Source organism: Orbilia oligospora, assembly GCF_000225545.1.
Source record: "Orbilia oligospora ATCC 24927 unplaced genomic scaffold scaffold00188, whole genome shotgun sequence".
Lineage (NCBI taxonomy): Eukaryota > Fungi > Ascomycota > Orbiliomycetes > Orbiliales > Orbiliaceae > Orbilia > Orbilia oligospora.
The window spans coordinates 657,661-685,509 of NW_011645745.1; the positions used below are offsets into that span (position 1 = coordinate 657,661).

The following is a 27,849-nucleotide window of genomic DNA, read 5'->3' on the forward strand; positions in this document are numbered from 1 at the left end:
CTCGGATGTAGTTTCTCAACTTCAAATCAAATCCAAGGAAATACTATATCCCCATCAAGCCATGTAGTAAACTCACGACAACAGATATCATACAACTATAAGCTTAAGGACAACAAAGCCACAAACGAGTGTAGTCAATCAGTTTTCTAGAAGCCTCCGCATAATCTTCAAGCAGTTACGATAACATAGCGTATCGACGATTCCACTTTCTGTCTTCAAAACAATCAAACCCATTCAATCCGTCACGAATCCAGTATCATGTTTTCTTTCTCAATAGAATATTTTTTATCCCATCCCCTCTTTCCTAACCTCCCTTCCCTCACCATCAAAAAGAAACCCCCAAATCCAACTTGAAGTTAATTAAGACTATTCAAAATGCCCATGTTAACCTTCATAATCGAAGATGCCCTTTCAAGGGGCGATTCTCTCGAAGACTCTGCATTAGACTTCACACAGATCTCCTCAACCCCAGTCAAAATCATCGACCTCTCAAACCCTCGCACAAGACAACTGATCGTTTTCGCTAAAATGAAACTCTCCGGAAAGATCACAAACTACTACCACAGTCCACTATCCACCGCCTCCGTTCAAAGGATTCGAAATAAACATTTTCCTATTGAACCACCACATATGAGCTACAAAGTCCCCATTGCGATTAACTCCCAAACCGAACCTTTGAAACTCATCCCCACTGTCTCGACTGGTCAAAAGCAAGAAGGTTGTCTTTCAAAGATCCCCCGCGAAATCTTCGATGAGATAACTTCCAACCTCGGTGCTAGCGATTTAATCGCCCTCTCACAAACCTGTGTTGATTTCTTCACAATCATCGCATACGATCAAAGGTTTTGGTACAATCGCCTTTTAAACGTCAACAAACGCCCCGGTCCAGGAAGTCACAAATACGAAAGGTTGTTTCCTCGAATCGTTAGTACTTTGTTGACCGGTCGAAAGCGATGGTATGACGCTATTGATATCGAAGAGAAGGTTCGAGATCATCATGAGGTTATAGCATGTTGGAATGGAGAGTTCGATGATCAAAGGTTTTATTACAAAGATGTTGTTGAGATTCTCAAGCGTGAGGATTGGGGGTTTGAGTATGAAACTTGTGATTGTTGTTTGACGCAGAAAGGTGTTAACCAAGTCTTTAATGGGACGAAGATTCCTGCACAATTGTGTCGGGATTGTGTTTTTGAAAGATTTCGTGGTGAAAGTAATTACACCCTTCCTATTATCAAGAGAATCTCGTTATAAAGGTTAAAAAGAAAGGAAGAATACTTACTGACACTTAGTATATATATTTTAGGGGTCATGCCTTTTCACATCTTGATCAAGAAAGAAGACTTCAAGAGCCACGACTGGGAAGACCGTTTGATTTCCTGGATCAGAAGCGGATACCTCAAGCCCGGAATGATCTTTAGAAGATGGTTTGGGAGGTACGAAGTTGAAGTACTTATTCGACTGGGATATCTCGTAGAGCTTTGTCGAGGTTGGTATAAGATTTCTCTAATTGAGACTCCTTTTCCAGAAAGACCTTTACTAGAACGACTCGGGGGGCCATCTCTCTGACTTTCAAGTTGTTGAAATCGATGACGATGATTTTTAGTCTGTGTCGATTTTCTTTGGTCTATCTATTCTTCTTCTTCTACTTCTCATGGAGGGCGTCAACTAGTGGGGATTATCAATGTTGGCTTTTGATACTTCATGTCTCGAGGCTAGAAACTTCAAATTACCATTCATCTTGAGATTGGGATCTGTATCGATCTCGTATGTACAATCAAATCAATCAAAATTCATCCGGGTACTTGGCCTGGGTGGTTCAAAAAAAACGTTTTCTCTAAAGATTCAGGTGACTGTAGTAACTATGTCTCGAGACTACATAGCTCCGTGTAGTCTTGAGATTCCTTCCAAATCGGGTGTCCTATATACCCCCCTCGAGACTACCCCCCTTCAAACCGAATACCACATTTTCAACACAGCTTCGAATTCCCTAGAAATCAATCCAACAAGTTACCAACTATCTTACGTATATCATATTGAGAATTGAAGTCATTAGTTGAAAGTCATGATATCATCCACAGACACTTCACGTATCATCCCGCTTAGGGCTTATTACCTATAATACTTCGCAAGATAGATACATGACGAGATAGAAACCGTCACCATCTCTTCAGTAGAGTGCGGGCTTCCCCAAACTTCTAATTTTTTTGTATGCAGCCGACGTTATCGTATACTTTCAGTATTTTTTTTTGTCTATCTGTTTTTTTTTGTGATTTGTGATTGCGGAATGAATACACGAATATGATGTAGTCAAATAAACACTTTCTCGAGTTAGACCCGTAAACACGAAACCTCCCCAATTGTTTTCCATCTACTCACCTACAACCAACCATCATCATCGATCATCGTCATCATCATTCCCTCATCAACCAACCTCATTCAATTCTCTCATCTCCATTCCCTCTATCATTCAATCCTTTCCCACAATGCCTCCAGTTCAATCCAAACTTCGAGACATCCATATTTGGATGGCCGAAGAGAACGATTACACTCTCCCCGGTTGCCCAGAAGAAATCGAATGGGGTGAAGACTACTTCTATGAACCAGACGCGGGCATAAACCTCCTGGTCCGTAAATCCTCCAAAAAACCATTTCCAGTCACCATTCGCGCCGGAATGCAGCGTTCTGGAAAAATTTTCTTATGGTGTAACGGCCCGTGTGATGTCAGAATGATCTGTGAACGATACCTCCCGGTTTCGTCACAATGCTTCATTCCACGTCGTATCAGCCCTCCTGATGAACTCGTTTTGTTGGCGAGTATCCCCACCTCCAACCCCCCCGTTGTTCAAACCTCCATGCTTCATAACTTCCCACAGGAAATCTTCTTGAAGGTCTGTGGAAAGCTTCGTCTCAATGATCTCGTCGACTTGTCGCAAACTTGTCGTTCCTTCTTGAGTATGATTTCTCAGGAGCAATTGCTTTGGCACTCGAAGCTCAAAGAGACTCAACATCATCCGCTCGGTTTGGAAGAGTTCGATAATACGATCAATTACTTCGGCGAGGCTGTCAAGTATATTGACGATATCACCGAAAGCCCCAACTGCTGCCGCCAATGTCTCTCTTCTTCCGCTCAGAACCGTACCTTCGTTGGCAAGATTAATCCAGTATTCCTCTGCGAAACTTGTCTTCACACCAGCTATCCGGATAGTAAGTCCTGCACTCCCCTCCTTCCCTAAATACAAACAAACCCCCATAGTTAGTAAACACTATTTAAAACACCCCAACCTGACAAAAAAATAAATAGCAATGCCATTCCACCTACCAATCTCTACCCCACACAACGCCGTTTCAGACTGGGGTTACTACGTTGCATCCTGGTACCGCTACGGACGTCTCGTCCCCGGGATGACATTCCACTCGTACTTTTCACGAAACCGTATCAACACCCTCATCGAAAAGGGCCAGATACGTATGCCAAAGCACTTCCTCCCCAGTGACATCCTCCAGTTTCTAATTAAACCAGTTCTTGAAAACGTCCCAGCCGTTGGAAGGTTTGATTTCGAAGGAGGGGATCAATTCTCCAGGTTTCAATTTTGGAACAATAGACTTCAGTGGAACAGAAGCAGGGATACCATGATGATTCGCACTTTCGATGGTCGTGGGTTGCACGAATTGGGTGGTATGTATAATTTATTGTCTGAGGGGGTTGTCGTGTTCTTTTGTTGATTGAGATGACTGACTTATTTGGGGAGGTGTTGAGGTTGGTAGAATCTTTCGACGCTTCACCTGCCGACCAGTTCGTTATGTTTGTCTACGTCTCTACTGATGATCTACAAGGCTTTTAAATTCCGGGAGGTTTAATGGTTTCTTTATCACTTTTCTCAGACTTTCACGACTTTCCATACTTCAAAGTGGGAAGTCTACTTTCTATTCAAGACAACCATCAGCTTGTCTTTTTATCCGCTTAATCAAGATACCTTCTTGACAAAGAGAAAAACAAAAGGTATCTATCCATCTGGATGGGGAAAACACTTCAAGAGGATGTTCATTGACAAAGACGATCCTAATGCTTTTCTGCATGGATCCAAAAAATCAATGATATAATCGTTTAAACCCGATTAACATCCTTCTTTCCCCAGTCCTTTCTTCTTTTTTCAAAAAACCTAGGTTATAGAAAATCAAAAAACTGTACTTTAACCTAGAACAAATCTCTCATCAATTCCACAATTCTGAAAACCATTCTCTCGTGTCTAAACACGTACTCCCTTCGAAGCTTCTCCTCAAAACTAATCCCGGTACTTGCGTTGTCCCCGCATAAACCCCCCAAAATCCAACAATCCCTGGCCTCCTTCAATGCCCGCGTCCAAATATAATATATAATTAACCACCATCTCCAAACCCGGATTAAACCCATACATCCCAGTCACAGTCTTACATTCCAATCCCTTCCAATTGGCTAACTTCCCCGTTCATTTTTTGTACAACCTTCCCAGAAGGAGAAAGACGCCGGTGATAACCGTCGCAGCGCGCGCAGCTGCGCAGGGCATCCCCCAATAACGGCCGATATCGGAGCTAGCCTCATCACCCGGTGTAATATACCAACAAAACATCACGGGTTTACTTTTGTTTTTTGGTGACTGAATTGAATTATTATGACTGTTTGGAAATGCACAATGCATGTTGCTGACTGACTGCACCGACTGACTGACTCTATTAATTAATTACTGAAGAGGGGGGGCTGTGAATGCGATGAGAGTATGAGAAGGGAGAAAAGTATATAAAGCGATACACTTCGCTGTTTAGATATCAATATCATTATCATCAAAGAAATCATCTCCATCTCCCTCCAGAGTCCATCAACCAAGATCTCCATCTTCACAATCTCTTCTTCTTCTTCACAAACCCTCCTTCAATACCTAAATACCATACAAACCTTCAAAAAACTAAAATTCAAAAACAAAATGTCAGAAATAAAAAACACCTCCTACACCCACCAAACCTACCAATCCCACGCCTCCTTCGTCCCCCTCCTAACCTCAAAAATCTCCTCCCTCCTCTCCCCCCTCCCCACAGACCGCATCATCGACCTCGGCGCCGGCGATCTAATCCTAACCTCCAAACTCTCCCACCACTGTCTCCAAATCCTCGCCCTCGACGCCTCAAAAGACCTAATAACCTCCGGCCAATCCCTCTTCCCAAAATCAACCCATCCAAACCTTTCATCTCGAATCGTAGACTGTCGATACCTTGAAAAAGAAGATGATGTGGTTGGCGGCAACTGGGATAAAGTATTTAGTAACGCTGCGTTACATTGGATTCTTAGGGATCCGTCTACCAGAAAAAATACTTTGAAAGCGGTGTATGATGCTTTAAAACCCTCCGATGGGAAGTTTATAGCGGAAATGGGTGGATTCGGAAATATCTCAGAAGTCCACGTAGCTATAACCTCAGCACTTCATAACCGCGGCATCCCGCTCGAAAAGATAAAAGCCGCGAATCCATGGTTTTTCCCAAGTGAAAAGCATATGAGAGAATTACTCGAAGAAACGGGGTTTGAAGTCGAAATGATCGAGAGTGAGTATAGACCTACTGAATTAAGTTTTGAAGATGGAGATGGGGAAGGTGGGGTTAAGGCTTGGATTCAGATGTTTGGACAGAGGTTTTTGGAGTTGGTTGAGGATGAGGCAGAACGGGCTGTTGTTGCTGGGGAGGCGAGGGATTTGTTGGAGGGGGTGGCGAGGAGGGAGGATGGGAGGTGGGTTGTTGGGTATGTGAGGTTGAGGTGGGTTGCTGTGAAGAAGTAGGATTCTTTCTTTCTTTCTTTCTTCTTTTTCTTCTTTAGTTACAGGTGGATATTGGATTTGAAGTTATACAATTTGCATGGAAGTGTGGAGGAAGTGTGGATTATGTTTATTTAAGATGAAGAATTATTCGATCTTCTGTTTAACAAGAATGAATGTATTTACTTAGTATTCAATCGATTACTTTAAACCTTCTTATATAAGTACTGACTTACTAGATATACATATCTATACTTAAGAAAGAGTGTTAAAAATATACAGCTAAAGAAGACAATCTATGCATACTAAGCACTAGTATGTAAAGAATATAATATTAGAAATATAATACTAGAAAAGTGCTTCAAAAAAGAAGTGTGGTCAAAACTGCGTTGCACCTGTCGTCAAAATACTCGGTGTTAAGCTTCACACCCGGAGTTTAGAACCTCTAAGAGTACACCTTGGCGGTGCGTCATGGGACATATCAACTTGCCTTTTTAGCCTCAATCTTATAAAAACGTGTGTGTGGGTGTGGTCATGTCAAAGTCAAGTCAGGAGAGAATGGGATCATCATGCATCATCATCATATTTAATTTCTTCGATTGGAATTTTGAAGATTGAGAAAAATGAAAGAAAAATAAAAGAAGAAAGAAAAACTTTTTTTTCCCTGCTCCGAAGAAAAGAACTGAAGTAGTAGTAGTAGAAGAAGAAGAAGAGAAGAATGTAAACGACCCAACAAAGGAAGCTAAGTAAAAAAAAGACGTCCACAGCTAGCTAGCAAAAAAAAACATACCAATGAGCAAAAGATGTATCGTAACAAAGCCCCCCCGCGCGATATAAAAGAACAAAATAAAGAAAGAGTCGAAGAAGAGGTAGAAGAAACCAATCGTCACGCAAAAAAAATAATAATATCAAAATTTTTACCTATAAAGACCGTCTCACAAAACGTTAATAGCCTCTTTAACAACCCCAATCAACTCCCTAATATCCGGACGAGCATCCGGCTCAATCGCCAAACACTTCCTAACAACATCCTTCGTCTTATCTCCCACATCTCCCTCAACTCTAGCCCCCATTTGTCCCGCGCCAGGGAACTTCCAATCCCCGCTCGCGATTGCTAATGCCAAACTACCACCTCCGAGTTCCGTCGACAATTCAAACGGTGAATGGTGGTACATTAACGCATATAATAAACATCCCATACTCCAGATATCGACTTTTGTATCAATAATACTGTCGGTTTTGACGTCGAACAACTCGGGCGCTCGGTAGGACATCGTGGAGTGTTCGGCTGCTTCGTCTTGGATTTGGATGGCCAGAGAGCGGGAGGATACGTGGATCGGAGAGGGTGCTATGGAGCCAAAGTCCATTAAAACGGGGGTTACACCGTCGTCTGAGATCATGACGTTTCCTTTTTTTGAATAGAATTAGCATATTTTGGTCTTTTTTTTGGGGGATAGATTTGATATTTAATACTTAGATTATGTAAGGGGAATGAATGAATGGTATTTACCTGGTTTGATATCACGGTGGGCAAACGACCGGAGTTCACCGGAATGTGCTCCACCGGATATATCACGCGATTCTTCCATAAGCGCCACACCTTCCTCTTCATCATCAGCGCCAGCACGGTTCCGAGCGCCAGCAGCATTCGCAGAAGAAGAAGTCGAAGAAGAACCAGTAGGCGTAACTTTATGCCCATGAATCAACGCCAATCCCTCACAAACACCCAAAAATAACTCCAAAACCTGTTTTTCAGGGAACCATTTCTTATCCACCAAGTTTGCATTTATTAGATCTTGAAGGTTACCACGTCGGTAATATGGAAGTAGGATATACGCGGTTTTGGAGTCATCCCTTCGTTCGGTGATTATTGTGGAGTCGATCAGTGGGATCAGAAGAGGTGAAGGTGGGAAGAGTTTGTAGGATTCGATTTCGGAGGTAGCGCGGGTTAGAGATTCTTGACCGAATGGACAGCGGATCTTTTTGAGGGCGTAGAGGGTGCCGGAGGTGTCTTGGACCAGGTAAACGTATGAGAAACCTCCCTGTTTTTGTCATTTATATTAGCTTTTACTTCTTCTTTTTTATATAAAATAAGGTGTAAGGGTTTTTATATTCTAATGGGTTAAGTACTAACCTCACCGAGAAGACGGAGGATTTTGAAGGAACGGTGGTTGATGACGAGAGCGGGGGTGGGGAAGCAGCTCATACAGCTGGTGAGGGTATAGACGAGGTCGAGGAAGTACTGCGCCATGACGACTGGCGGGATTCCAATTACCAGGCGACTCGATTTAAAAAAAACCAAAAAAAATAATAATCAAAAGTCGCCTTTCTTAATTGAATAAACCAAACACCAATTGAATCGTAGTCGATTGAAGACTTTTTTCGAGAATTCTTTCTGTCGGAAACGAATTGGGAGTAAGATGGAAGATATGTGGTCTTTTTAAAAAAGGGAAACGAGGTAAACGGTTTGGTGATGCTTGAAATGTCAGCCTGGGCGTTGGAAGAGAACCAATCAGAAAAAGGCGGCGGGGTTCAGCCGCGACAGCAGCCAGATTTAGACCCGAACTGAAAAAAAAAAGAAATGATGGCTCAGCCACACACATTCTTATACTACTATGTACTGTGCGTACCTAGTAGATCTGCCAGGGCTTAGTTAGTTTGTGGTTTGGACTGGGATGCATTTGAGATTTTTTTATATTAGTATTAGACCATGCTGTGCTTATACATACGAAGTATTTAGTATCAGTATCGTGTCTGTAGATGTACTAGTTCTCGAGTCAGCAGATGAAGTGAAGATATTGACATAGATACTTACTTTAAGTACTTTATAAACCCCAACATTGATTTCCACCTATCTCGTATCCACGAGGCAAGGAAATAGCAGGATAACCAACCTCGGTATTGTCTCTTCTGTTGGTTTATAGGAAGGCATCCGAGTCTTGGCACCGTTTTATATGAAACTCTTCGGCGCACAGTAATACACTTGATCAACGGACGGTATAGATATGTATTTATCTATCAAGGGGTATCAAGATGGTCTGGTATGTCTGTATCAAAGGAGAGTATGATAGTCAATACTCGGGGCATTCAGAGATTGAAGTCAGTATGTAATATAGGTAAATAGGTACCTACCATGAGATCAAGGTATCGATGTTATCTCGTAAACCAGAATTAATTGCTGCTGCGTATCGATGTGTATGTTGAAAGAGTTCTCGCGTCTGCAGTGAAGACCGAGAGAAGAGAGGATCAAATGTGTTGCGGTCGTTATTTATCACGTGATGTTTGCTGATTTGAGTTTTGCCCAATTTGGAATATACCAGATGTGCCCCGGCTTGGCAGGCTTGGCAGGCTCCAGCATGAGATGTGCCATACTCGAACTGGCTGATCCACTGCCATGACCATTACCATTCATGAGCATATGAGCTAGTACCAGTAGGTTACTACTCCACGCTTGCAATTGGAGACTAGCAATTGCTTGCTTGCTTGCTTGCCTGCCTGCTTGCCTGTCTGCTTTCTTTCCTGCTGGTGCACCTGCATAATAATAACACCACCACGGTACGTCCGTCCGCCTCAGGTCCTATCCGGCGCATTAGTCTAGTTCATATCTGTCTCCATACCGGTACCCGCACATATTTCATGTCATAGCACATCGTGATCTACTACTCAAGTATATATACGTATATATAAGCATACAATAAATAAATATATACATATACAGAAGAGAATTACCGGGAGGAAAAAAAGAGGGATAGAGTGCTCGAGCGGGTGTGGGATAGATCCATGGCGGATTGGCAAACGGAAGCTTGTTATTAGCTCAGCCTGTAACTTGCTTGTATCGATCTGATCTTTTGTCCCGGATCCTGTCCGCTTTTATAAAAAAAACTTCACCCGTAAGTATATCACCGAGTGTATTTCGTACTATTTGCCTCGGCGTATCTCGCGATAATATTTCGTATAATACATATAAAGTACGTATTATATTATAATATTATATCTAGACGATTAAACTTTCATATTGCTACGGCATAGACAGACGGATATACGCCTGCGATCAAGGGATAAAATCAAACAACGGCGCTGGCTATTTTGGGAAGAAACGTGATAAAATAAATTAATTGGGGGGTTGTTTTTCTCTGGGCGGCTACTTTTTTTTACCTTTCTTCAGTCACATTTAATATTTAAACGTTGATTGAATTATAGAGGGCAGTGGCTTGCTCGGGTATATTAGGCATGCACGGTCTCTTGGTGAATTTAATGGAGATGTAATAGACTAATAGACCAGACAATGGGTATTCAGATACCCGTTTGACACGCAGAATGGTATTGTTCGTGTATACTTACTGAAGTATGTATGCATTGTACTAGTGGTATTTATATTATAAGGTGATCGTGACCACGGATATGACACAGATAGCAGAGTATACCATGTGAGGGAAAGAACGAGAGAAAGAGAGAGAGAGAGAGAGAGTATAGTAGCATGACCTTGTAAGAGAAAGAAAAGACAGACTTGCTTCTTCCGCAGCGGTACGTGATTCGAAGTGCAGTCGGTCAGTTGGAAGTAAGTAAGTCAGTCAGTCAGTAAGTAAGTAAGTATACTCCAGCGAATAAGCCAGTTTCTCTCTTCCTTTGATTCTGACGCTATTCGATTTGGCCGCCGTATAATTTTTTAATTTCTTTTGGACGTCCTCCATTCTTTTCTTTTCTTCCTCTCTCTTCCTCTCCCACACCTTTCCTTCCTTCTTCTTCTTCTTCTTCTTCCTTTTCCTCTTCCTCTTCTTAACCTTCAACATCAACTCTCTTCATACATCATCTCTCCCCTCAATTCTCAACATCGACATCTATTCCCCCCTCGACACTACTGTTTTAGTCCCTTTTGTCGTCTATTGCATCCGTTCCGTATTTGTATTCTGTGGGGAAGATCGAAGTGGGTTTTTCTAACTTACCACTCACTCACAACCATCAAATATCTCTCTCTCTCTCTCACACACACTCCCACATCCTTTTTTCTTTTTCTGACTTTGGCGTCTTCTACCGACGGAATCTGAAGGCTTCCACGCCAGCAATATCCACACGTCGTTTTCCTTCAACAGTTGCTTCCACATTGAAGCCCGACCTAATAACTATATCAATTCTCACGACATTCGACCCTCACTTTTTTTTTGATCACATCCGTTCTTTAATTCAAATTCGAGTTCGAATTTAACCGAATCATTCTATATATCTTCTGACATTCGCATTCACGACGACCACTTGGGAGGCTTTTTTTTTTTTGAAACATACGAACAAGAAAAGAGTATTTGGTTTATACGTACGACTTCCAGATTCTTCCCGCCGGGTTTCCCATCTTTTCGCCTGATTCCTCTCAATACCCGTTTAACGTTTGTAAACGTAACTTCTAACGAAAACAGACGACAACCAACGACGACGAAGACACGCTGATTGGCCCAGGTTCACTTCTCTTACAACGCAGCCTTGGGAGTTTCTGGGTTTCTTTGCACATCATATTCACCACGGATAAGGCGCATCTACTGGATTCTATCTATCTGGGAGGGTTGTATCGATATTACCTAAAGTTGGTAGAGTGATATATTTACCTTCAGTGAGTAATATCTCTTTTTTTACATTTTGCATTTTTATATTTTATTTTATATTTTTGTTATTGTTTTTTATATTTCTCGTTCGTTTCGACTGTCGTTCCGTCGTTTCCCTCGATCCAACCCTCTCAAGATGCATTGTCTGGGGCTTTTTAAGGCTTTTCTTTTGCATTGGGCAATTCCTGTCTTAGCACCCGAGACGCACTCGGGCTCCAGGAAAAAGAAAGTGGAGCAAAAATTCGCTTCTTCTTATTCTTTTTTTTTCCGTTCTTGCTGGGTAGACACAGACGGATGTACAGCCAGCAAGTACCAGACAAGACTACCCTTGCCCCATGCCTAATTAGCGTTTGTCCCTTTTTGAAAAAGCAGACGAGATCCGGTCCCCATGAAATCATTGCCCTCGCCTCTTTCGCCCTCTCTGCGTATCCCTAGCAGAATTGGTATACGTATAGGTATTTGTGCCTGTGCTGGTACCTATACCTGTCAACATTACATACCAGGAGTATGTGTTATACGTCTAAGAGATATATATGCATCTTTGCTATATATTTTTCGTCTGTATACAACGGACGAAAAATGATAGAAAAGAGCGGGGGAAGAGGAAATGTGCCTCAGGAAGGGCCCTTCTCGGTTCGCCCCTCGATATTATTCGAGGGATGAAGCGTTCCCCGGTGATCTTATAATGTCATGCAGACGTCCCATCAAGGTTGCTTTCCCAAAGGTACCTAACCTACTACCCTTGGGATCTTACCGAAAGCCCGCTAAAAACGTACTTTTCCCACCACCACCACGTACTTACTTACATACCTGCCACTACTGCCGCTGGTAAAATCGCTTTTTTCCCCCTTCCCTTTGCGCCAATTTGCATCGAGGAAGGAAAAAAAAAAAAAAAAGAAGACCTTGCAGGCGGACGTACATACACGAGTACATACATACATACATACGCACATATAGACATGTTCTACATGTGGACATATGTAAATATGTAAGTACTGACTTATGAATGGATCTGCTGTTCTTACAGCGTGCCAGCATATAAGTACTTGTTAAAGTTTAAGTACTTGGTGTGTGGATGAGAGGGAAATGTTTCTTTTGGCGTTTGAACATCATCTCTTCGACGGGGTCTCATCGTCGTTCTCATTGCATTTGCCGTGAATTGCATATGATCGTGATATAACTGTATAACATTGGCCCTGCATTGCCCTTCTATCAAGAACCGAATCGATCCTTCAACATCAGATATCATCAGCATTAATATTCGTCTTTTTATTACTATTGATATTGATGTTAATACCACTTTCCTTTGCCTTCTTTTTCTCGTCTTCCCCCATCCTCACTTCATCCTTTCCTCTCCTACCATGCTCTTTTTACTATAAAGTGTGTGTGTGTGGGTGTCTGTGTGTGTGTTGGTGGTAGGTGGTCATGGTGGTGGTCATGGTGGTGGTGGTTGTGAGAGGTGTGGTGTTTGGCCCATACAATTTTCCACACCTTTCTGATTCCCTTCCTTCCTTCCAATTATAACTCTCCTTCCCGCTCGATACCTCCAACTTGGACTTGTCTTGACTTCATCACCACCACCTCCAATCCAATCAACCAACCATCACCACCTTGATATCGTGATCCCAACTTCGTCCGCTACTTCAAACTGCCCTCGGAGAGCAAGATCATCTTGTCTGCCCTTTTTATATCCCATACAATACCCTCACTGCTTCGAGTCCCGTCTATCGAGCGAGCCTCCCTGGTGCCTCCATGCCCTTCCTAGGCAAACGACCAGAATTGACCAGACAGCACACCGTTCATAGTTCCCACACCGGTTACAAGAACCCGGCAAATACGGATACACCTTTCCTATTGTCGATATCCTTCGTTCTTTAGTACTCTCGGTCCTCAAGCTAGCTTTTGAGCACTCCATTCTCCCTTGTCCGCTGCCCTATCCGTGGGGCTCTCTGGCGAGGAGATGGCGTCCTCAACCGCTGCTCCCTCGCCCTATGGCACCAGGTCACGACAACGATCTACTGCCCAGCGCATAAACTATGCTGAAGATAAGGACAATGATATGGATTTCGAGTACACGAACCCTCCAATTACTCCCAGTACACGGGCTACCAACGCATCTGCCCAAAATGCGCCGGATCTCGCTCCTCCAAACACAACCATCACGGCAATCGGTGTGAGCACGCGAAGTGGTGGAGCATCGGCTTCCAGCAGCTCTTCCCGTCGCTCTTCCACCATCGCAAACCACTCCCAGCCCGTATCTGCTCCCGCTCCTCCTCCCGCTCCTCCTCCACCTCCACCTCCACCCCCTCCACCGGCCGCCAACGCGACTGCCAACTCTCGGAAGCGAAAATCAACAGCTGCCCCTCCACCCGTATCTACCTCGACTTCTACACCAATGACCAACGGAACTTCCACACGACCGTCCGCTCGGCAGCACGATAGAGCCAGAGAGCGGCAGAAGATGAGGGAGGCTCTCACCCACCAGCTGACGTTTGAGAAATATGGTGGTGCTTTCCTAAGCAAGGGTGGCTATCTAGAAGCCGATGACGGCCAGAGGCTATCTGTTCACGGTACTGCCTCCTGACAGAAAAATCCGTATATCTGATTTTTTATTTTTTATACTAATACAATGGTTCTAGATCACATTTACTTAATATCCGAGCCCCCTGGCGAACCCTACTATATCGGTCGTATCATGAAATTCGGACACGTCGGCGGTAAAACCACTGGACCGGTCGATTCGATAACAGTAAATTGGTACTACAGACCCAAAGACATTGGAAGCCGAAAAACCGCCGATTCTCGTCTGCTATTCGCAACAATGCACTCGGATGGGTGTCCTCTGTCTTCAATTAGAGGCAAATGCAATATCCTGCACCGATCTGAAATTGACGACCTGGAAGCATTCAAAAGACAAAAGGACAACTTTTACTACGAACGACTCTACGACCGATATCTACAGCGATACCTAGATATCGTTCCCGTGTCGCAAGTTCGAAATGTCCCGGACAAAGTCAAGGAGGCCCTCCACAAGCTGTGGAGATTTGTGTTGATCGAGCAGGGGAAGAGTGCGCTTCTTACGGCAGAGATGAGGAGCTGTAAGAAATGCCGGGATTTCTGCGCCAAGTAAGCTCGAATCCTAGAAAAAACAAAACCCACGCGAGAAAACCGACAGATTTTATGGTATCGCTCTGTGGGAGAGAGTAGTATATACTTGCTAACAAAAGTTGTGCTGTAGTGATAATTCCGTGGTTTGTGCGATGTGCCAGGAGTCGTTCCACTTCCAATGCGTGAACCCACCTCTCACCAAGAAGCCACAACGCGGCTTCGGCTGGTCTTGTGCTCCCTGCAGCCGAGCCCACGAACGCAAATTGGACGCCCGCAACGCGACCGTTCCCATCCTGGACAGCCACCACACCGAAGATGAGGCCCACGACGAAGAAGAGGAAGAGCATCACAACCACAATTCTGGCACTACAACAGCCAATGGCGCGAATACTCCTGCGACTCCTAATCCTTGGGACCTCGATCCCGCCGCCCAAAAGCATGTTATGGATACAATTGATCAGTGGCCTTATCGCTACCTCGGAATTAACTGCAAACCCGAGGAAGTCCTGGAGCTCGACGATCGGATATTTCCCAGAGGTGGTATGAGTATCGGCCAGAAGCATCAAGCCAATGTCGTCCCCTGGTACGGTCGCCCCGTTCAGCTTATCCCGCCCGCCGAAGAGAAAACCAAGGACGGGAGGCAAAAGAACAAGGCGAAAAAGGCTAGGAAAGATGCCGAGGAAAGCAAGGCCGCTTCGGCGCGTCCCCCTTGGGTTCAGGAGATGCCTGATGGCTACGTCGAGCGTGGCTGCAGCGACGAAACCTCACAACCGCTGTTCATCATGCCCGACGAGGAAGACGAGGAAAGAGGGTCGGAACGTACTTCTACTAGGCGTATGAGTCGAGTACGACCCGTCGGCCGGGACCTGGAAGACCTTGTCGACGACTTCATGCTGAAAGCGGAACCCTTAGCTAAGGGCTGTGGAGTTGCGAAGAACGCGACGAATTTCTTGGATAAGGCGTCTCAATTGCTCTACGCCAACAACTTTGACATTAAAACTGCACTGGAACAGTTGAAGCTGAACGATAAGAAGACGCTCAAGGAACCCGATCTGAAACCCGACGAACTTAAGAGGTTCGAAGAAGGAGTCAAAAAGTTCGGAAGCGAGCTACACACAATTACGCGCCATGTTAAGACCAGGAAACATTGGGAAATTGTTCGCTTTTACTACATGTGGAAGAAGACATCGAAAGGGCGAGAAATTTGGGGAAATTACGAAGGAAGGAAAGCTAAGAAGGAGGCTAAGATGAGGGATAAAGCAGACGCCGCTGCCGCCGCGAAACTGGTCGATGACGTTGCAGACGCTGATGACGATTCGGCGTTTGATGATGAGAAGGCCCTATCCAGGCATAAGCAGTTCCAATGTAAATTCTGCGGAACCCAAAAATCAGTACAGTGGCGACGTGCTCCTGGCGTCACACCTGGTGAAACGATAAGTCCGAAGACCAACAAGAAGGATGCGGAAAAGTACACCTTCATCCCTGCACTTTGCAGGAGGTGTGGTGAGCTGTGGAGACGGTATGCTGTTCCCTGGGAAGACCCGACCGACGTAGTACGAAAATCCAACCAGAGCGGCCAACGCAACGCCAGGCGCAAGATTGATGACGAATTGATCCGAGAACTTCAGGCTGCAGATGAGGATGCTCAGGAATTGGAGGATCATCTACGAACTCAAGGATGTTACCCATCTTCTGCCCCGACACCCCCTGAAAAGGAGCCTATCATTGTAGCCACACCTACAGCTTCGGAGCCACCGAAGAAGAAGACCAAGACGACGGACGGTCAAGAACCGCCTGCGGCTACTGCGGCTTCTTCGACGAAGGATCCCACTCCTGTGGCTCCGGTGAGCAAGAAGAAGAAACAGGTACAACCGCCACCTCCGCCACCCGAACCACCAAAACCGAAATTACTACCCTGCGCTGTCTGCGACCTTGTCGAACCGGTTGGTAGCGAGCATCTTGTTTGTAGGGATTGCAAGTTGACGGTACACCGAACATGTTACGGCGTCGGGGTCGTGCGCAGTGCGAATAAGTGGGTGTGCGACATGTGTACAAACGATAAGAACCCGCTTGTTTCGACTGAATATATCTGTGTTCTATGTCCTGTTCGTGGAGAAGGAGAAGCTGAAGAGGAGCAAGCAAGGCTCAGAGCTGCGGAACGGCCCTACCCTAATAGCTCTAGGAGCGCAAAGGATAAGGAGGCCCGTGAGAAGGAGAAGGAACGCCAGAAGGAACTGGAAAAGGAAAAAGCAGCTCCTGAGGTTGATGGTGGATCGCCGCCTACCGCCTCTGAGAAGGAAGAGGCTAAAAAGCGGGACGTTGTTGATAAAACTCGGCCTGCAAACCCACGACAGCCGTTGAAGAGGACTGCAGGAAACAATTGGGTGCATGTTCGATGTGCGGTCTGGACTCCGGAGATCAGGTTTGGAGACTGGAAGACGCTAAGCCCTGCAGAGGGCATTGGAACTATTCTGCCGCAGAAGTTCCAGGCGGAGTGCGCGTTGTGCTTTGATGGGAAGATACCAGAGAAGAAGAAGGGGGCTTGTGTGCAGTGTCACTATTGTCATGCTCATTGTAAGTATTTCCATTGTTTTGATACTTTCTCGCGGGTGGTTCGGGGTGCTAATTGTTATAGTCCATGTCGGGTGCGCGCACAAAGCAGGTTACCGCTTCGGCTTTGACATCCAGCCAGTGAAGAGCTCAAGACGGGACACTGTGAATATTGTAAGCATTGGGAATGAGACGGGTAATATGCAGGCGATGATTTGGTGCCCGAGCCATGATCTCAAGACGCAATGGCACGATATGACGGAAGTAGTGCCAGATACTGAGAATGTAGGTTTTTTCTATCATCTCCGTCTTATATTATTTGCTGGTTTGATACTAACGACATCAGAAACAAACGGCGCTCGAGTTGTATCTTGAGAATTACAAGCAGGCAGACTTGACCTTGACAGGCACGGTGCGCAAGGCACAGCTTGTTACACTCTCTGCTAAAGCTTCGCAGCAAACGGGTCGCCGTTCTAGTTTGATATCTAGCGGTCCCGGGCACGGACATCGCAATTCTATATCTTCGCCAGTTACAACCCATCACAACGAGCCTACCTCTCCGGCTAGTTGCCCTCCGGAAAACGTGAAGAGATGTCGCAAGTGCCGTATCGATGTTACGCCGCTATGGCATGAGACGAAGATTATTATGAAGAAGGAGCCTGTGGTGTCGTCTGATCTCTTGGAGGTTGGGAGGGCAGAGCTTACAAACGGGGTTCATCCTGCAGATCGTATGGATACTACCCCTGATTTTGGAGGGGAAAACAGTACACCCCCGCCGACGGAGATCACGGAGTATACGTGCCACAAGTGTCACTGGGATGAGCTGCACCCGCCTAAGCAAACCGATCCACCTGTTGAGAAGCCGAGGAGTCGGAATCCGCTATCGATCAGCGGGCTTATTGACCCTCCATCGCGGCGGACGCCGCCCAGGGAGATGCCGAGAGACATTCCGGTACAGGTTCCCCCGCAGACTTTGCCTGCGCCTCCTCCTCCTCCCCCTCCTCCACCACCACCACCGCCGCCACCACGGGAGATGCCACATGATCCACCATATGAACCTGCACCTGTTCCGCCAGTACCCGTGTCAGTTTACCAACAGCCCAAACTTGTGCCAACACCTAATCACGTTGTTCCTGCTCCAATCCATCCGCCACCCCCACATCAGCCTTCACACACACTTCCTGCGCCGGAACAGGCGTCGGTACAGATCTATCCAGCTCCACCCAATCACATCATCAACCCGCCATCGTACGAGCCACCACCGCCACGTCCATCGTCGTACTACACACCGCCACCACATGTTCTTCCCCCTGGTTCTTCCGGTTTATCAATGTCTCATTCGCTTCCAATGAGGGATCCGCATCCCCTCCCCCCAATGCCTCATCACCGTTCACCAATCTCCGAGCATCCACCCCCGATTCGCCATCCACAAATGGGTAAATTCCCGCCGCCCCAGCCCATGGCAATGCTACAAATGGCGGCGCCGATCGCGCCCAGTCCTGCATTCAATCACCCACCACCGCAGCCCAGTCCTGCATTCAATCATCCACCACCGCAGCCCAGTTCTGCATTCAATCACCCGCCGCCGCAGTCTTCACGACATACTTCACACTCTCCTTTCTCTCCACCCGTTTCACATCTTCAATACCATCGTTCGCCGTCCTCGGGGGCTCCCGTGGCACCGCAGCCGCAGCCTAGAGTTTTTGCAACGCCGGAGCCGAGGCCTGCGGGGGCTAGTGGGTCGCCCGCACTTGCTAACCTTCTCCATTAGGATAAAGAGGGGGAAGAAAGCGAGTCTGAGGAGGTAGAATTGGTGCCATGATGTTTTTATGTTAGAGATGGTGGCGGTGTCGGGGAGTTCATGTTTTAGGCGCTCGACTTCCTCTGGGTCTTTTTATCGGTTTGGTTTTTTGTGGATGTAATTGCTACCGTTCTGTTTCTTTAATATTTTTCTTTACTGCATAAACGGTGGATACGGTGTTAACACGTTTTAGGTTTATGCTTCTTCTTCTTCTTTTTTCTATTGTGTTTACTTCTTCTCCTCTTTACTGTTCTGGCGGGTAGTGGGAGTGGGACTGTTGTTTACATGGGCTTTCCTTCCTCTGTTTTTTGTAACCTTTAAAACGTTGAAGTCGTTAGGTTCTTCTTCTTTTCTTTCTATTTCCGTTTCCTCCTTCTGTTAATTACCACAAAGATATCCCACCTTGCTGCGTCCTTTTTTCTTCGAATTTCATATTTTTTTCTCTTTTGGTCCCTTGAGATTTTTTTTATTTTTTAAAATACAATTCCCGGGGTTCGCCTTTCCTTCTTCTTTTTACCGCTTTGAACAAAGTATTTTGAACGGCTTTTTTTTTCTTTTCCATTTTAATTGTTTTTATACCGGAGGGAATTTTATGGATTACTTCTTTTTTGTGTGGTTATTTGTGTGGTTCTTCTTTTTGTGGACGGGGGGATTGTGGATGTGGTGCGGTCTTTCTGTGAACTTTTTGTGTATGTTCTTATTATACCTTTTTTTTTTTTTTTGTGAAAGATGTCGAGATATTATACAGACAAAGATAGGAGGGAAGTGGGGAGGCGGGTGTGGTTTTATAGGAAGGAAGGAGGTTATTTTTTTTTAAGAAGAAATATGAAATGAAATGAAAGAAAAGAAAAGAGAAGAGAAGAAAAGATATATATTTTTTATTTAATTTTATATTTTTTGATTCATGAGCCCGTAGGTGGATGGTGTTATATAGTAGGTACTTTATATATGTCTGTGTGTATAGGAAAGAGTATGGAAAATCAATTGGATTTAAAATATAGAAGTTGGTTGGTTAATGTTAACGTTAACTGTATGATTTGGATTTTTTTGGGTATGTATCATATTGTGGATTTAGTTTGAGGAGAAGGATGAGTATAGTCACTTGCGGGGGGTGTAGAGTTTGACTTGATTAAGCAATGTATCGTGGGTTTTTGGTGAGGTTTCTCTAGATGATGTATGGGGGTCGGGGGAGCTCTTGCGTACTAGAATTGAAACTTTGCGAAGGAGGTATGTATAGGTTATACTGGATCTCTAAGTCACCCCACGGAAGCTATAGCTTTTAGTCTTTTTTTTTTTAAAAAAAAAATACATTGTTTTAGATTTTGTAGTTAGCTATCGTTATCACGAATAAAATGGAATAATCGAAATTCAGTAGTTTTGATATCAGTAAGCGTATAGATAAGACATTTAATCGTAGGGGAAAAAAAAGTTTATCTGTTCGTACGTGAATTGAATTGTGGATTCGGATACGACGTTTCCGGGTACTAAAATATTTATTTACGACCCAAGAGCTCTATTGTGACTATTTGAAGTGTATGCAGCAGTATACAGTCCCCGACTATTTAACCTCTAACATCACTTCTCGAAACAAAAGAGTAGTTACACTCGAGATAATAGTGCAAACATGCAACTACAAACCATGTCGACACCGACAGAAGACGATAAGAAATTTATGAAAATTGCGTATGAGGAGGCGAAGAAAGGGTATGATGAAGGGGGTATTCCTGTAAGTTTTCATAAAATGATATTATACGTCCCCCCCTCCCCCCAAAATCGTTTTCCAAATATACCTACATGGCTATCTGGAGAGCCCGGGGGTTTCTATGTTTCCGTATTTTGAGAGAGGCCTTTGTATGGATATTTCCCGAGGTTCGATTTGTGGTATTTTGCAGTGGTTGCAACGCAAAATTCGTTGAATACGAGATGGTTATGGAATGAGACTTCCTTTTCAGGATCTAGTATCGAGTATAGCTGATATTAATATTTTCATGATAAAAATGAAAATAGATAGGCGCAGTTCTTGTCTCCTCCACCGGTGAAATCCTAGGACGAGGTCATAATCGAAGAATCCAAGATTCCAGTCCCATTCTTCATGTAAACCCTCCCCTTTAACCCCCCCTTCTTTTCTTTCAAAACTAATTCTTTTTTTTTAAAAAAAGGCGGAAATCTCAGCCCTCCAAACCGCCGGCCGTCTCCCAGCCTCCAGCTATAAAAACACAACAATGTATACAACATTATCACCCTGTAGTATGTGTACCGGTGCCATACTACTCTATAAGATCTCTAGAGTTGTGATCGGAGAGAATAGGACGTTCGTGGGCAGTGAGGATTGGTTGGGGGTTAAAGGGGTTGAATTTGTGGTTATGGATGATGAGGAGTGTAGAAAGTTGATGGAGAGGTTTATTAAGGAGAGACCGGGGGATTGGGGGGAGGATATTGGGGAGGAGGGGGAGGAGAGATAGGCAGTATAGTATAGGCGTTTGTTGAGGAGGGGGGGTTCTGTTAAAATCGGTGTTCTATATCTATGAGAAGAGGTGAAAGTCATGATGCTACTAGATAATTATGCTTATCGAAGTCATTTATATAACGGGGTTATATAACTCGTAGAAAAAATCAAAAGTGAAGAGAATGTTTCATTTAACAAAACAAAAAAAAAGAACAGATACAAAAAAATTCAGACCTCAATCATGCATCCCCCAATACGCAAATCCAACTTAAATTGAAAAGACTGCCTATATACCTCTTGAATATTGTGAACCAAGTCAGTACTTCCTCTTTCCGGACGTCGACCCTTGAATCCCGAGTGAAAAGATCCAAAATATCCGTCGCATCTTGAGTCGCCGCAACATCCAGTGCCGTTCTATTCTGCTCATCCTCAACTGTTACGTCAACTCCCTTATCCAACAGGAACTTAAACCTCTTCACCGCCCTCCCCGGCCACTCTGAGAGCTTTGGGTCAGAAGCGACTATATGCAATAAAGTCTCTCCGGCACCACTGACGGCTTTCCAATCCATTTTTGCTTTATCAAACATTTTAAGTACGGGGAGTTCGTTTATTGTTGCTCGCATCGCGTCTTGATATCTATCCGGGGCCAGATAGTCGCCGCGAGTTGGATCCTCAGGTACTACCTGTCTCACGTCGCTCTTGCGGAAGAATTTAAATAGAGGGGTTTCTCCAGAGTTATCTCGAGCATTGACATCTGCCCCCATCGCTACCATCTTTTCAAAAGATTTTCGTTTCTTGGAGGAGAATATACCAGTCATCCCTATGAACCAGTCCGTGCTGCATAAAAGGTGAAGCGCCGTTTCTCCCGTGTTAAATGCCAAATTTGGGTCCGCGCCTGCTGAAAGAAGGATATTGATCATTTCATCGGCGTTATCCCCGTTCCAGCGTTCTTTATGATTTATTGCGTAGATTAAAGGCGTTCGGTTCTTCTTGTCGGTGACATTAATCATTTCTGGAGCCTTGGAAACGAGTAGGCGAAGTAACCCCGGATCGGCGTCCCGCCCGTTTCTGAGCTCTATGGCGTGGTGAAGAGCTGATCTTCCATCATTACCCTGAGCCTTGAAGTCCGCTCCACGTTCGAGAAGCAGCTTTATTAGTTCTGTAGCCCCACTCACCTCCCTTCTAGATGCGAGCATCAAGAGGGTTTCCCCGTTTGAATTACGCTCTTCGAGGTTGATGGATGAATGTTTGATTAGGGTTTCGATGTAGTCGCTACTCCCGACCAGGTTATGTAATATCGTTGTATCCGGATATTTGGCAGATGGGTCCGCACCATGATCGAGCAAGAGCTTAATAATTTTGGCGGTAATTCCCTCATCTTTACGAGACCAGTGTGCACGGGCGGCGCATTCCAAAGGATACATTCCCTCATTGTCCGTACACTCATCGGGGCTAAGTCGTACATTCGGATCAGCACCCGATGATAGAAGAGTACTTAGCAGCTCGTAGTTTCCGTCCTCGATCGCAGAACATAGCACCGAGGGACCAATCTTTGCTCCACTTTCAATGAAGAAGTTGAAGATATTCATATCGCAGCGGGATTCTGACAGGCAATCATCTCCCTGTCTATCTGATACATTCATATTGGCTCCATGGGCCACCAACCGCCTGATAGCATGGCGTGTGGATATATAGTTTAGTTCGAGTTTGTTGACTGCAGCGTGTAGAGGTGTTAGCTCGTTATTATCCCGGAGTTCGGTATTGGCGCCGTGCTGAATGAGGTATGGAAGTGCTAGGGTATATTGCCACCAATGGCTTTCGGTCATTATGAAGTGAAGGGCGGATTTTTTGGGTACGTATTCATATATATAAGTGTTTCTGGGTCTGAGGTATTTCATTAGTCGGGTATTAACGTCTACTCTGAGCTCTTCGACGAGGAATTTTATAATCTCCATCCTTGGGACGGGCCCCTTGCTAGCTGCTAGAAGGAGAGGCTTCCTGGTGACTAACACGGTTTCGGACTTTTTAGTTTCTTGTTTATGCTTTTCCCACTCATCTACTTTGGATAGAACTGGTACGGTTAGGAAGTTCTTGAGGATAAAGACGAAACCCCCGGCTATGAGTTTGTGGATTATCGAGGATTTAGATTCATCCATGTCTTGATCTGAGAAGATGACGGGATCTAGGATTTTAATGATTCCCTCGTATTGGCGAAGAGATATTAGGAGATCAAATTCAGTTTCTAGATCTTCTGACGACAGCTCAGACGATCTATCTTTCTCGATGGCTATTCTTTCGGCTTCCCGTCTTTGAAGGCATAATTCAACTTGAGTGTCAGGCTTGAAGGGTTCCTCAATTCCAATAGCCTTGCGTTTAGCGACCAGACATTCGACTGTGTAGTCAAAATTATTGGATGCGGCGGAGGATATAGCGTCGTCTATATACTTGATAGAAGAAGGTTCGTATTGTGCTAGCATATCCAAAATCTCATCCAAGCGCATAGGGAAACCGTTTTCGAAGACTTTAGGTCTGGCTTTGTCATTGGTCAGAAATCCACATGCGTCAGGGGTGAATTCATCGCCTATATTCATGCCCGGATGTCTAAATCCATATTCTGGGGCCGAATCATCGTCAATGGGCTGTTGTTCCGCCGTAGGAGGTTGTTGCCAATTCTCATCCTCTTCTTCAAATCTTGCGCATGCAATCCAAGGCGACCCGGTAGGAAGTACGGTATCAACGCTCGCTCCTGCCTCTAGAAGTAGTTTTACTGTAGCTGGATGGCCTGAAGCACAAGCGTAGTAAAGAGCTGTAGCTTCGTTCGGAGATTTGTCTTTAGAATTAAGGATTGTTAAGAATTTCGCTGGGTCTACTTCTGACTTTAATGATTCCAGTAACATCCCGAGAATGTTAGGTTGACGGCATCTGGCGGCAATATGGAGTGGGGTGAGACCTTCATGTGTCGCTTTTGAAACTTTGGCCCCAGCTGCTAATAGATGAGTGGTAGTGAGTTCGCAGCATGTGGATGCTAGATGAAGTGCAGTTATTCCATTTTTGTCGGAGCGGTCGATATCAACTTGCTGTTCTAGAAGGTAATCCAGCGCTGATTGGTCTTTTGTCTCGATTCTACCCGGTTTCCCGGTTTTGTAGCCGCGTGTTTTGAACATACAAAGCATGTGAAGTGGAGTCTGGCCCATGTTATTTGCTTGGGATACACTGATTCCTTGTTCTTTCAGATACCATATCATCTCCGTAGGTGTATCTATCCACTTTTTCCGGACCAGGTTTTCACTCCTAACGATGGCGCAAGCTTCATGTAGGAGTGTATTTCCGCCTGCATCGGTTTGGTGAAGATGCTTCTTGTTACTGCTAGCCTTTTTAAAGAGTGTTTTAGATCTTGGAAGATCGAAGGCGTTGCTAGGGTCTTTCCAGTAGGAAATATTTCGAAGGCAGGCGTGGTATACCGTTCTACCCTCAAGATCTAAGGTATCGATTCGTGCTCCCGCATTGAGTAACCTATCTAGCTTTTTTAGTCGAAATTCATCACCTCCATTGTCCCGTTTGGCACTTTTAATGAAGTAGACTAGTGGAGTCTGGCCCTTGTTATCCCTCGCTTCGATATCAGCGCCAATGGAAAGTAAATAGTCGAGAGCATCTACGAACATGTCAGTAGGGATGCCGCTGTATTCATCTGCGAGAGTATGCAAAACGGCTCGGCCTTGGTTGTTCTGTAGCCGGGCGCTGGCTCCAAATTTGTGAAGATGTTTGTTAAGCAATTTTACATGTGGGTTTTTATTCCAGTAATCCGTCACAATATGGGTAGAATGATGGAAGGCACCGTCGCCGTTCTCATCGACGGCTGTAGCGTCTGCACCAAACTCAAGCAACCGTATGACGACTTCAGCGTCTTTTCGTACTAGTCCGTGCAAGAGTGGCGTACGGCCGAGGTGGTCCCTTTCCTCGATTTGAACCCTCGGATCTTTTATAAGAACGTCAACGACTTCTGTAGAAGTGCAAAGGTGGAGAGGTGTTTGTTGTTCGTCATTTGAAGCATTTGGATCCGCTCCTGCGGCTAGAAGGAGACTAGATATAGATGCCTTGTCGACTTTGTGCAAGACTGTATTGCCATTTTCATTTTTCTGGTTAACGCTAGCACCAGCCGCGAGCAGAGCCTCATAGCATTTGGTGATATTTTCGATCTCAGAATATTCTGGACTGCGTTTGTGACGACCAGAGCAGCTGTGGCAACAGAAAGCTGGGCGTGCTAGAGTGTAAAGGGCTGTAGCCGGGCCGTCGGGGGCGGGGACCTTTCTTGGGTTCTGGCGACCAGATTCTTGGGAACACTCTTTATTCGGAAGCCAGGGAGTACTATCGCTGATGATGTTAGGACCCGCTTTAGCTTTAATTAGGAGTTTGATGATGTCTGCTCTGCGCGTGAGACAAGCGATGAATAATGGTGTTTTCCCGTCCGTTTTGGAATCAACATCGATCAATGGATGCTCTAAAAGAGCTTCGACTATGGGTACGATTCCGGCAGATACCGCTTGGGACAAAGCTGTATTAGCCTGGTCTGACGTTTTTATATGTGGTACGAACATAACCATGGCTTCGGTTTGGCTGGATCGGGCGGCGTACTCAAAGGCGCTCTCGTGGTGGTTCTCAGTGTGAATCCATCTACCACCACCTGAAGAAGTCATGTAGTGAACTTTGATAAATGGGTCGGCACCTGCGTTCGCGAGGAGCTTCACAACTTTCAGTTGATTTTTTCTAGTGGCTAGCATAAGAGTAGATTGTCCATAGTCGCTGTGATTGTCCGCCTCTACCCCAGCTTGCAAGAGCATTTCCACAATATCGTCGTACCCTTCCGCCGCTGCGTGATTCAAAGGAGATCCGAATCGATCTTCATCAAGAATATCCGCATCCTTCTTACCGAGCAAGTATTTGATATAATCATTCAATCTAAGTTGAACCGCTGCGTACAAGGGGTTTTTAGTATCTATATCCGACAGCTTGGTCCATGTAGGTATTTTTTCGCCGGAAAGATATTCGTCGAGAACAGCATGAGCTTCTGTTTGATCATATCCCGCGAGAGCAGACTTTTTGACATGAACATGCCAGTTCCGGGCGGCGTACTGGGTAAATGGGGGGAGTAAATGTAACTTATTCTTCGAGTAGGATTTGAAAACGGGCTTATTCTCAGGGTCGCCGACGCATGTTTGGAGATACGAAAGACAAACGAGAGCGAGACGATTATGAGTGTGTCCTGACTCTAAAATGGGGAAACCAGATGCGTCGGATTGTCTGGTTGACCCGTTGAGAAACTCTGTGAAGCTGTGGTGGATGACGGATACTGTTTCATCTGGCAAGATTTCTAGAAGTGGTCCACAAGCAGTGCGAACTAGGTCTTTCATTGCTTTAAGGTCGTTCTTCTCTTCTCCGTGCTCTTTATTATTGATAAAGTTGACCATATCGGCGATTTCGAGTAGTCGAAGCGGACGAGTGGCGTGAGTTACGGATTGTAAGATGAGAAGCTGGGTGCTACTCGGAATCCCAGATCTTCTGGAGTGGTCCTTCAAGAGGTCTGTATAGATATTGTTGAGATCTTTTGCAAGTTGCTGGATAACGACATCAACATTTGCATTGGGCTGTAGAACAGCGTCTAGTGCGAGTTTTGCAAAGAGGAATAGCCCGTTGGCTTTACCAGGAACTGCTGCCTCAATCTTCGCTTGGGCATCCTTAGATATTTTTGAGTTCTTCAATCTATGCCGGACGTAAGTGACGATGTCGATATCTACTGCTGACTCTTCAAGCCTGATGTCTAGGATCTTTGCATTTCTTAAACATTTCTCGATGCGAGCTATTGGCCGACTGGTCATGATAATTTTAATCTTTGAGGGTCGCCATTCACCGAGCTCTGATAAAGCCTGTAAGAATGGCTCCAGGCCTTGGTTTTGGTCCATTTCATCAAGTGCGTCGACGACGATATAGGACTTAGGGAGATGGGATAATGCATCCCGAAGAAGGTTCCAAAGTTCGGCAATCGAGACGGTACTTAGGTTTTGAGATTCTCCGATATAATCCATTATTTTCATTTGCAACTTTGGACTTAGGACGCATATCTGAGCCAGCCAGTCACGTAGAGCAGCTGCAGCGCTGTGATTCGCATCGATTATCTGGCGAAAGAAGAAGTAGAGGACGGGATGGCCCTCTTTCTTGAGCCGATTGATTAAATTAGCAGCGAATACAGATTTCCCGGACCCCGGGATCCCTATACATGATAGTTATTAGTAAAATATAATAATATAGATAGTATGAAGTTTCTGATAGCGCATTTAAGCCTTACCTCGAATCCAAAGCAGACCATCGTCTCCGCTTGAATGCCAATTTTTGTATACGTCTGAACGAAATAACCATTCTCCGGTTCCGGGAAGATGCGAAGCCGAGTGTCTTTTGTAATCACTTCCCGGATCTTCATATGCGGTGGGTTCAAGCCATTCCCTGATTTGTTCCAACTTATCCTTTGATTTCTTACACTCTTTCGAGTCTCCAAAATCCGATCCTGAATCCGGAGCCATCGTA

General features: G+C 45.1%; 7 protein-coding genes across 7 annotated transcripts; 5 read left to right on the forward strand and 2 right to left on the reverse strand.

The window, feature by feature from the left end:
* Nucleotides 1-375: 375 nt before the first annotated feature.
* Nucleotides 376-1,603, forward strand: AOL_s00188g207 (uncharacterized protein; the record flags this gene model as incomplete). Its single annotated transcript, XM_011128455.1, has 3 exons — nt 376-1,210; nt 1,304-1,446; nt 1,541-1,603. 3 exons carry the CDS (start codon nt 376-378, stop codon nt 1,601-1,603), a joined length of 1,041 nt encoding a protein of 346 aa, XP_011126757.1.
* Nucleotides 1,604-2,483: 880 nt separating this feature from the next.
* AOL_s00188g208 (uncharacterized protein) lies at nt 2,484-3,842 on the forward strand (the record flags this gene model as incomplete). Its single annotated transcript, XM_011128456.1, has 3 exons — nt 2,484-3,204; nt 3,302-3,676; nt 3,766-3,842. The coding sequence occupies 3 exons, from the start codon at nt 2,484-2,486 to the stop codon at nt 3,840-3,842; spliced, it is 1,173 nt and encodes a 390-aa protein (XP_011126758.1).
* Nucleotides 3,843-4,958: 1,116 nt separating this feature from the next.
* On the forward strand, nt 4,959-5,801 carry AOL_s00188g209 (uncharacterized protein; the record flags this gene model as incomplete). Its single annotated transcript, XM_011128457.1, has 1 exon — nt 4,959-5,801. One exon carries the CDS (start codon nt 4,959-4,961, stop codon nt 5,799-5,801), a length of 843 nt encoding a protein of 280 aa, XP_011126759.1.
* Nucleotides 5,802-6,712: 911 nt separating this feature from the next.
* Nucleotides 6,713-8,028, reverse strand: AOL_s00188g210 (uncharacterized protein; the record flags this gene model as incomplete). The annotated part of the gene is made up of 3 exons (XM_011128458.1): nt 6,713-7,185; nt 7,288-7,819; nt 7,912-8,028. The coding sequence occupies 3 exons, from the start codon at nt 8,026-8,028 to the stop codon at nt 6,713-6,715; spliced, it is 1,122 nt and encodes a 373-aa protein (XP_011126760.1).
* A 5,300-nt stretch (nt 8,029-13,328) lies between these two features.
* Nucleotides 13,329-18,797, forward strand: AOL_s00188g211 (uncharacterized protein; the record flags this gene model as incomplete). Its single annotated transcript, XM_011128459.1, has 5 exons — nt 13,329-13,938; nt 14,008-14,494; nt 14,607-17,050; nt 17,112-17,311; nt 17,373-18,797. 5 exons carry the CDS (start codon nt 13,329-13,331, stop codon nt 18,795-18,797), a joined length of 5,166 nt encoding a protein of 1,721 aa, XP_011126761.1.
* Nucleotides 18,798-20,466: 1,669 nt separating this feature from the next.
* On the forward strand, nt 20,467-21,289 carry AOL_s00188g212 (uncharacterized protein; the record flags this gene model as incomplete). The annotated part of the gene is made up of 3 exons (XM_011128460.1): nt 20,467-20,553; nt 20,835-20,921; nt 20,987-21,289. The coding sequence occupies 3 exons, from the start codon at nt 20,467-20,469 to the stop codon at nt 21,287-21,289; spliced, it is 477 nt and encodes a 158-aa protein (XP_011126762.1).
* Nucleotides 21,290-21,512: 223 nt separating this feature from the next.
* On the reverse strand, nt 21,513-27,845 carry AOL_s00188g213 (uncharacterized protein; the record flags this gene model as incomplete). The annotated part of the gene is made up of 2 exons (XM_011128461.1): nt 21,513-27,538; nt 27,614-27,845. The coding sequence occupies 2 exons, from the start codon at nt 27,843-27,845 to the stop codon at nt 21,513-21,515; spliced, it is 6,258 nt and encodes a 2,085-aa protein (XP_011126763.1).
* Between the last annotated feature and the right edge of the window lie 4 nt (nt 27,846-27,849).